The sequence below is a fragment of the Pantherophis guttatus genome, chromosome 1 (genome assembly GCF_059756535.1).
Source record: "Pantherophis guttatus breed Tessera chromosome 1, ASM5975653v1, whole genome shotgun sequence".
In the NCBI taxonomy this organism is placed as follows: Eukaryota; Metazoa; Chordata; class Lepidosauria; order Squamata; family Colubridae; genus Pantherophis; species Pantherophis guttatus.
The window spans coordinates 105586364-105597081 of NC_142063.1; the positions used below are offsets into that span (position 1 = coordinate 105586364).

At 37.9% G+C, this 10718-nt stretch overlaps 1 protein-coding gene across 1 annotated transcript in view; it reads left to right on the forward strand.

The window, feature by feature from the left end:
- Nucleotides 1-1009: 1009 nt before the first annotated feature.
- Nucleotides 1010-10718, forward strand: part of MOB2 (MOB kinase activator 2) — a 120256-nt gene continuing 110547 nt past the window's right edge. The window contains exon 1 of the mRNA XM_034416859.3: nucleotides 1010-1425. Coding sequence (XP_034272750.1) covers nucleotides 1409-1425 — 17 coding nt within the window. The 5' untranslated portion in view covers nucleotides 1010-1408. The remainder of the gene's footprint in view (nucleotides 1426-10718) is intronic.

The following is a 10718-nucleotide window of genomic DNA, read 5'->3' on the forward strand; positions in this document are numbered from 1 at the left end:
AGAGGGAGAGAGTCATCATGTCTGTCTGTCTTCCTGCCTACTGTCTGTCTGTCTATCTCTTTTTTCTATTTTCTGTCTCTTTCCACTTTTTCTTTTTTTTGTATTTTCCTTAGTTTGCATTAATTTTTTATCTTGGTATTTGTAAAGATTAAGAATAATTAAAGTCCTTGCTTGTGGGCAAATCAATGGTATTTCTTGCAGATATTCCAATCGATCATGAAGACAAGCATCTGTGACATAACTCCCCAGACAATTCTTGGTAAGAGAAGCAAAACTGTTCGGATAGTGGATGTTACAGCATATGGAGATGGCACATTAGAAGAGAAAGGACTGGAGAAAATCCCAAAATACAAAAACCTAGAAACAGAACAACTGTGGGAATAAAAAGCAAAGTTAGGTGCCTTGGGGACAATCCCAAAACAACTGGAGTCCTGATTGAGCACCATTAGCATTGTCAAAATCACCATCAATCAATTGCAAAAGGCAGCTTTATTTGGAAGAGCTTGAATCTTATGATGATAACTTTTAAATTCCATCCAACAACTTCTGCTTATCTCAGGTCCTTGGGACTCCATAGCTGGATAATAATGCCAGATCCAGTTAAAACATCTGGCTGATCGTGCAACTAATCATAATAATTCTATTCACAGTTTCTCAGAAGCAAGCCCGAGTTGAGTAAACGCTTACCCCAATTTTTGTCAAGTTAGAATTTAAAAAGATAAAACCGCTTATTACATATAATTTCTCTGTAGTTTCCCCCCCTTCTGCAACATGCTCTAAATCGCGCCTGCCGAGGAAAAATAAAAACCCCCGCACACCCGCGGCCGTCCCCCCGTTTTTTCTCCAAAACGTCGGCCGGTCTCGCTCCTTCGCTCCTTTAAAGCGGCTTGGCCCCGGACTCCATTTCCCATCTTTCCTCAGGCGCGCTGTCCCTTCCGCCTTGCCGTAGCCGGGCGTGGGAGAGAAGGGAGGGGAGGGCAAAATGTTGGAGGAAAGGCTGTGTGTTTACTTCCGGCCACCCTGAGAGCCGAGGGCGTGTGTCGCTCGCTTACTTCGGCTGGTTGGCTGAGGGGAACCCGGCGGGCGCTGCCTTGGGGGCGGGAACCCAGCGGAGCCGCCCGGAGGCGGAGGGGGGGGGGGCGGGGGGAGAAATTAAAAAAAAAAAAATAACGGCGGTTTCGGACGGCAGCGGCGACGCGAAGGAGGAGAGCGGAGGAGTCAGGCGGGACAAGGTCCGCGTTGGGACCGGCACCCATGAGTCACCTCCGAGGCCATTGCGGACGGTGAAGCCAAGCTTCTTCAGGCAAAGCAGGCAGGCAGGCAAGGACGTAGCCGGACCCGCCGCCTGCTTGCTCGCTCGCTCGCTCGGCCCAGAGCACCGCAGCGGCGCCTTGCAGGAGGCGGCGTCATGGACTGGCTCATGGGGTGAGTAGCGCTGAGTGGGGTGGTTGGTGGTTTTTTTTTGGGGGGGGGGCAGAGGCTGCTTCCAGTTCGGTGGTTCTGTCCCCCCCCCCATCCCACCATTTCTCCTCCTCGAGGGATGCCCCTGCTCGCCCATGTCTTCTCCCCCTCCTTCCTCTCGGGGGTTTGCTGGTGTTTTGTGGGAAGACGCCGGGTCAGTTTAGGAGCGCCGAAAGTTGGAAGTTTGTTCTCGAGTCGTGTGTGGCCGATGACTTCTTTCTTCCCCCCCCTCCACCACCACCACCTTCGGCTTCTTTTACTCTCTCTCCCCTCCTTCTCCTCTTCTTTCCCTCCCACACCCCCATCTCGTCTCCCCCCCCCGTTTAAAATCGAGGTGGCTTTTGAAAAGAAAAGAGGAGGAAAGAAAAAAAAAAAGAAAGGAAGAAGATGAAAGAAAGGTTGGTTGCATCCTGTTAAGGGGTAGATATGCAATAATATTTGCACGGAATCGAAAGTCCATAAAAACGAGAATGAAAGTTGACTGTAGTTAATAAGTAATAACTACAGGATGGTTCCAATGTTGAGTGTGAGGACTTCTCTTTTGAGTTTGGGGATTCTTTTTTCTTTGGGGTGTGCGTCCTTTTGGAGAGTAGTTTCAAGGCTTTTTGGAGTTTGTAAAGAAATGCAAGCAGGCAAGGGGACGGTGCTCCAAACTTGGGGAACTTGTGTGTGTGTGTGTGTGGGGGGGATTTGTTTGTATTTTTTTTTTTTTTTTTAGCAAATTTTACTTAAGGTGTGGTTATCATAGACACCTTAACCATGACCTGGCAGCAGATTTCTAGGCAGGAATTGCCAAGCGGTGAGAAGTGGGCAAAAGACATGAAAGGGTGTGGTGTGAGTGAAATGCACAGTGCTTACTTTTAACCTGAGTAATAAATGGCTTCCTGTGGTGGCTAGTGTATTTAAAGTTTTCTGAGCAGTGAAAATGATATTTGATCAGATAACATTAACCTACCGCTTTCTAAATTGAAAATACAAAGCATTACAACACTTGCTTCTTGGGATCCTGTGTTGCTGGAGAACAAGGGGTCCAGAAGAAGTAGTAATACTAGTTGAGACTGAAATGTGCTGTAATAACTGACTCTTGACTGCTGATACTTTAAAAAATAGTTTTTAAGAAATAGATACGATACATGGAAAGAGTAGAAAGGGAAATATTTTTAAAAATTAGTGGAGTAATGTATATCAACCTGCCAGCTATCCAGAGTATTATTCTTCAATTGGGTTATTAGAAGGAATTTAATACACAAATGTCCCAAAGGTGCTTTTTCCAAGAGGCAACTGGACCTTCTGATTTTTTCTTTGAAGAAGTTTCACTTCTCATCCAAAAAGCTTATTCAAAGAAAAAAAGTCCAGTTGCTTCTTGGAAAAAGCATCTTTGGGACAACCATGACATGGATAACTGAGAATCTCCATAGACATTTAGTTAATACACAAATATTGCCTCAATCTATTGATATTGTAAGAATTTGGATTTAGAGAATATCGGCCCATTTCGGTCAGTTTAGGTTTCTGTCTTTGCTGTTGCACTTTAACCCACAGTTTAAATGTATGTTTGTATGTTGAAAGGTTGAAGAGAAGACCTTGACAGAGGTTAAAACCAAACATTGCTCACTGAAAAGGCGAGCTCAGTGTATTGGGATTGTAATAGTCTATTACACAGAAGACAAAAATTAGACTAACTTCCTATTACTTTAGAGTTGATTGTCTGTGGTGATCATATGCTGGCTTGATTAAGTCCCTTTATTTACAGCAATTATGTGTACATTCTTGATTTCTATGATTTATAAATATTAGTGCTTCCAAATACATTTACTAGGTAAGATGTTCTTCAAAACCTTTTAGGTTTATTCCGTAATTTGATCCTGTGCTACTCTTCATATCTTAGAGATATTAGAGAAATTTACAAGATTTCTGCAATTCTAAATCTAACTAGAGGGAAAAAACATTCTTATATGTTATAGTAAATTGAAAAAGGTATTATCCTGTTACATGGGAAATTGGCTGTTGATCAACTGAGTTACTGCCCTTATATTTAACAGTAACTGATCGGATACTATGTTGTTGAAATGCTGGCAGCACCAATATTTTATTGTAGTCGATTTGTCAAATTCCTCCTCCTTATGTTATTCAAAAACTATTCTCTCCTTAGGTGCATGAGCATTTTATTTCATAAATGCCTATGGTAGTATTAGGCCTTCAGTAACAAGAATAAATTAATTTTATAACTAGGAGTACTTGTTTCTTATTTTTGGTTTTCAGAATTCCAAGTTGATCTTAGAAACTCTGTGCCTTTTGAATTTGTGTTGAAACTCTCTGGATCCCAGATACCTATTTTTTTAGATTTAATGCTTCTAGACTTTATAAACATAAATAAAAATATCTACTTCCTTCTCTTGTCTTGAACTTTTTGTGCCTTTCCTCTTTAGTAATAAGCATAACATGTAAAATAGTACCAGGAATGGAATATGTATAGGAGAGAATGAAAAGTTTTCAAACACTTGTGGTAGTGCTTCTAATCTCTTAATAATTAGGGAGTACTCTACATAAAATCTAAGAATGAGAAGATAAAAGCTTAATGACATTATATACCAAGTGTATTTTGCATTGTTCAGAAATATTTTGCTTCAATTACATATACTTAATAAGAAGAAATAATTTATTAATAAATAATATGACAGCTAAGCTGCAGCTCCCATAAGGTCCTTTGAGGATATCAGCTACTGAAAGTATCATAATGTAACAATCAAAATTTCTTCTGATTGTATAAAATAAATATCCTATAATTTGCTGCTGAACAATCCCATGTTAAGATTATGTGGGCAAATTCAATTGCACCACACATAGTAGTACACTGTGCAGTAAATTTAGCCTTTTAAACTACAGGAACTTTTAATGAGACTATTGTGCATAGAATATATAATGTGCAGTTTTAATTAATATCCAGAAGTGCATCTGTTTTGCATTTCATTTTGATATAATTTGAAAGTTTTTTGCATTTTTTGCACACACAAAAAAAGATTTCTCTGAAAGATGGCTAATTCGTGGCTTTTTTAATTGTATAGTCATAAATATGCCTACCGGGAAACAATTATAAAAGAACACCACTGCTAAATAAATCTGTGCTTCTGAATATGACAAAAGTATGATTATACCATCATAGGATCTGCTGCAATGTAACAGAAGCAAGTATCATTTTTTGAAATATTTTAAATACAATTAGCCTAAGATTATGGGGTTGTCAGTCCTCTGGGACAGATTTGAAGGTGCCTGAGGTAGTGACTTAATGGAAAGGAAGAATTGATCTGCCAGTAGTATCCATTCCACTGACAAACAGTACAACCATAACATTTGGATTATAGTATTAGTTCCTTTAGACAGTCCCAAAGGCAGTATAATTAAATAATTATATTTAGGAAATAGGCCCATTTCTAGATTAACATTGCCATTCGGTGAGTGTTTATCTAGCATACTTTTTAAGCAGTTATTAGCAACATAGTTTAAGAAACCTTCACACAAAGCACAAAAATGGCAGCTAGGTTAAGAGGCATATCGTTAAGCACTGTTTAGTTACCAAGGCTACTAGTCATTGATAAACTGTTCATTAATTTCTTTGACTTGGAACCTTTAACATACCTTAATCACAGCAAATTCCCATATACTAATTAATTGCATATTATGCAGAGTACTTTTTTTCTGACCTTAGTATATAATTAATCTGTAGCATGTTCAATTAGTCTAAGTATACAAATATTTATGAAGAAAAATAACTATATCACAAATAATAGAAATTGTTTTAACAAAGTTGATATCTCTGACAGTAGCAAATTAAGCAACAGTTAATATTAAAGGATTTTCTGGATTCTTTTTTCGCTTTTGCCTTTATCAGTCATTCATTTCAAAAAAGGAAAGTAAACCTTGGGACCACTATGCAAATTGAAGAAATAGTACGTTACAATTTGTAATACAAATATTAAAATCCATAGCTGTATTGTCTTACAATATTGCTATTAACTTTGCTGTACTTCAGTTATGCTATGTTATGCTCTGCTATAGTTGGGGTGAAATTGCTTGCAAGAGATGCAGACTTTCTCTTTCATTCTGCAGCTTATGGATTCTCAAGTACATTTTGGAAGTGTTTTAGGATCTAAAGAGAGAATAATCAATCCTTCCCCAGCTTTGTCAGTGAAAACTGCTTTAATGGAATTGAACACTTAGCTTGTACTTTTTGTATGAATGCCATCATTTAAATAGTGCATAGCTGACTGATAAAATTTGATTAGTTTCATTCATATTTAATTAAGTTCTTCATTTTTTCCTTTAAAAAAAAAAAACTTTTTAAAGTTAAACACAAGTGATGACTTAGAGTCCTAAAACAGGTTTTCCATTCACACTTATATTTAATTTTATAGCACTGTTCTGTCTGTTCTTGAACAATCTGATATTTCTTGCATTGTTCATCAGACTGGGAATAATTTACAGCTGCTGCTTCTTTACACCACTTTGTTCTAAGATAGTCATTTATCTTTAGCATTTTTTCTAGTTCTAAATATGCCTCAGGGCATCAATTTCCAGCAGGAGCAGGGAAGCAACATGTAATCCTATGTTTTGAACTGAATTTCTATGGTTACATTTCAATAATTTTCACATAATAAAAACAAGTTCAGGCAATAAAAGTAGAACTCATGTCATAAATTTCCATTTTGTAAGTTGCAATGTGCGATAAGCAAAGAGCCAGTCATTACCTCTAATGAGGAAGCTTTTAGCATGTGGAATATAGCAACCCCTTCCTTGTTTTACCCCTCAGGAATTGTGGATTTTTTTCCTGTGTCATTAGCTTGTCCCAAATTAATATGCTTAATGACATTGATCAGCCCAAATCAATCTACTGCAGGATGAAGACCACCTCATTGAAGGTTGTAGATCACAATTTACTTCTCTGGTCCAGCATGCTTTAGCTATTTTTGACTTCTTTAGGGCTGAGAGAGGTTGACAGGCCCAGAGTCCCCAATCTGACTTCCATGCCTGCACGCAGTACCATCACCACTATACCTTATTGTCTCTCATTCTGCTATACATGGGACCTGAACACTTGGAGGTAGAAATAAACTCCTATAAACACACACACACACACACACACACACACACACACACACACACACAAAGAGGAAGATCTTTGCCATCTTCCACTTAACCCATAAATTGTTTATTGGCTATAGGGAGAAATGGTGGAATTGTAAATTATACTGTAATTGCTAAATGCACCTACGAATATTCTTACTGTGAGAACTTTCATAGTGTTTAAGTTTTCCTCCTTGATCTTGTACACTTATTTCTGCTGAAAATCTTAAAACCAGCTAGTTTAATATAAGCATCTTGTTGAACCATCTAGAGTACTTACAGATTTTCTTTGAGAGGGATAGAAATAAGTCAAGTCTTAGTCCTTCAGCTCTAAGCAGAGGGAAAAGCATTACAATGCCCTTCCTAATTCTTGGTTTTTCTCCTGGAAAGAGAGAGCTACATAGTTCCTTTCTTTGCTCTTCATACACAGCTTTTGATTGATACCATTTCCTGCTCCTTAGCCTTGTTCATGAATAGACCCTTATAAAGAAGCAGGCTATAGCTCATATGGAAGATTCCTTGGCTCAGAAGAACTGGTTGTCTGTAAGAGATATTGCCTGCTTCTCTCATGGTAGGGCAGCTGTTTCCAGTATGGTTTGCCTCTTCAGTCCATGATCAATCTTCCTTCACATTCTCTTTTATTTTCATATCTTGGATTTTTCACAATTTGAATGACTCTAAAACACTTCTTTAAAAAGACATTTATAGTTTGGGATTGGTTGAAAACTTCCTGTCAATCTATCAACATTTTTCATTTGATTGGTACAAATTTCAGTCCATTATTTCAGACAGGTACATTCCAAAACTGCATGGGGTTATTGATTGATTGCTAGATGATACTTCTACCTTGCTTTAATCAGATGACTCTCAATGGCTTACAGGGGTATAAACAAAAGTTAAAACATCCTTGGTAAAGTTAAAGTCAGCCAGGAACAATCAACAAGGGTAACAATAACCTCAGCCTCCTACCACCCCCACCACCCCCACCTAAGGGCACAAAAAGATACAGAATAACACAGGAAACAAAAAGTGAGTTGGCATCGGGTATAAAAATGCAAGAAAAGGCCCTCTAAAAGAACTTTGTTTTGAACAGTTTCCAGAAGACTGATAAAGAATATTGTGAATTTATTTTAGAAGAGGTAACCTTTCTATAGCTGTGGGCTATGTTTTGTGGTATTCTTTGAATAACTATGATTGAAGTATATGGGGCAATTACATGAAAACATATAGATTGGTGTGGCAGGAAAGTGAGAGAATTTGTTTGTTTTTTACCTACACTGTTTCGTTTGTTTGTTTGTTTGTTTGTTTGTTTATTTATTTATTTATTTATTTATTTATTTATTTATTTATTTATTTAATCAGATTTCTATACCGCCCTTCTCCTTTTGGACTCAGGGCGGTGAGGTGCTCCATCTGGTTTTATGGCTGTATTGGATGTAAGAGTATTCAGGTGTTCCAGTTAACTAAATAATTTGACTGTGTTCCAGAATAGTACAAAATTCTACACATTTGTACGCAACTATACTGTTAGAAGAAAACAATCATATGCAATATTACAGCCTCCACATTGTTTTCTCACCATCATCATCATTTTACCCATTGTCTATCCACTGCAGGATGAAGGCCTTCTTCCGCAAGTAGAAGATTTTTCTCAGATGTGCATTTTCTCTGCTGTGTGTAAAAGTGTTCATATAGTTGTTAAAAGGTTAATATTAGTAGTAACAAACTATGTGCCAAGTTTAACTGAAAGGTTAAATGCTATTCTCAGTCTGAATAGAGAGATGAAAACTTCTAGCCTTGCTGAATTTCATCAATGTGATAATAAATGGCAGGAAATCACAGGTGGGCCTCGACTTTGGACTGTAATTTTCATAGTAAGTTTTTTGCCACAGAAACTGGTAGAAAACCATAGGAAAATGTAATCATGTGATCGCACAACACTAAAGTAATTGTAAATGCAGGACAATTGCCAAATACCAGAATTTCAGTCATGTGACTGTGAGAGCGGGATGATGGTCATAACTTCTAATTTAAATCATAACTGGATTTTATGAAGGATGTTGTTGATTTGAACCATTGTTAAGTAAACAGTTGTAAGTTGAGGACTTCCTTTACAAATTGTAGGCTATCTTCTCCTGATCTACCCATTTGGATTGATTTAAAATGTATTTTGTACATGTGCACTTACCGGTGTATGTTTTATGTCTATGGTAATCCGTAGGAAACTTTCTGAATATAATGGAGATAAACCTATTCTGGTTATCAAAATAATGTATGTGGAACAGCATGTATGGGATTGGACACTTCATTCTGTATATATTTAATACAAAGAGTTGTATATTGGGATATCATAGTCAATATAGATTTCATATTAATGTCCTTTAGATTTGATTGTAAGCAAGGAGGTTTTCAGATTCAGTGCACTTAAATTACTGAACAATACTATAGATATAATTCATTTTCTGTGTATAATCATTACATTGGACAACAAAGATTTTGCTTCCTGAATATGTTTGGGTGTATCTTACAGGTTTTTGGCTGCTAATCATGAAAATAACCTGTAAGTTAATACACAGTATACCGTTTTATGGAAATCATCTGTTTTTACACAATGCTAGTATATAAAATCTTTAGTATTTGTTGGCAATGCTGCACACATGAAGGAAACATATGAAAACGTGGAACTGTTATTGAAGTACATCCAGTAACCAAGTACAACTGGAATAACTGTGGCGATCTAAAAGTAGTGGCTCTGCTGCTTGGAATGCAGCTCAGATATGCCAAGTACTGTTACATATGGGAATAGGACAGCTGTGCAAGAGTGTCACATTACATTAAAAAGAAATGGCCACTCTGAAAGAATTTGGTTCCAGGAGAGAAAAACACGGCACATGAACCTCTCATTGACCCAGCAAAGATATTTTTGCCTCTGCCTCACATAAAACTCGGACTGATGAAAAATTTTGTGGAAGCAATGAACAAGGAAGGTGAAGGTTTTTATTACCACCTGAGACAGATCTTTCCAAAAATAACTGATGCCAAGTTTAAGCAAGGCATTTCTGTTGGTCTACAGATCAGATACATCATCAATGATGAGCAATTCAAAGAGCTGTCAGTGGGGCCATAGAAAATCACATGGAACGCATTCAAGGATGTCATTGAGAATTTTCTTAGCAATTACAGAGCATCAAACTACATTCAGCTGTTTGACAAATTTCTTACAGTATATAAGACCATGAATTAAAACATGTCACTGAAGATTCATTTTCTGCATTCATAGTTGGGCTTAATTCCTGCCAATCTAGGTGTAGTCAGTGATAAATATAGTGAAAGATTTCACCAGGACATTGCCACAATGGAAAAACAGTATAAGGGTAACTGGAATCCATCAATGCTGCCTGACTGTTGTTGAACACTGTAGCGAGATGCATTGCACTCTGAGTACAAATGAAAATCAGCAACAAAACACTTTTAGCACTATTAAACTCATGCAGCATGTCAGAAACATTATGCAATTAAATACATTGTAGTCATTAAGGTTAATTTCATATTTCTTAAGATTCCTATGTGATACAGTCATTCAGTGTTCAATTTCAAGGGGTCCATCATAATTTATTTTTTATTTTTTATTTTATATTGGATTTCTATACCGCCCTTCTCCCTGAGGACTCAGGGCGGTGTACAGCCAGATTAAAAAAAAACATGCAGAACAAATATTAAAAACAATTAAAAGATATATAAATTTGGCCCAATTAAAACTCATTTACCAATTAAAAACGTTTAAAACATTTAAAAACAGTTAAAAATTTCATCTTAAGCCAGCCCGGCTTGTTTAAATAAATGGGTTTTAAGGGCGCGACGGAAGGCACTGAGGTCTTGGATTCTCCTTATCTCTGGGGGGAGCTGATTCCAGAGGGTAGGTGCCCCCACAGAGAAGGCCCTCCCCCTGGGGGTCACCAGCCTGCATTGTTTGGCTGATGGCACCCCGAGGAGGCCCTCTCTGTGGGAGCGCACGGGTCGCTGGGAGGTCGTCGGTAGCAGCAGGCGGTCTCGCAGATAGCTAGGCCCTATGCCATGGAGCGCTTTAAAGGTGATAACCAACACCTTGAAGCGCACCCGGAAGACAACTGGGAGCC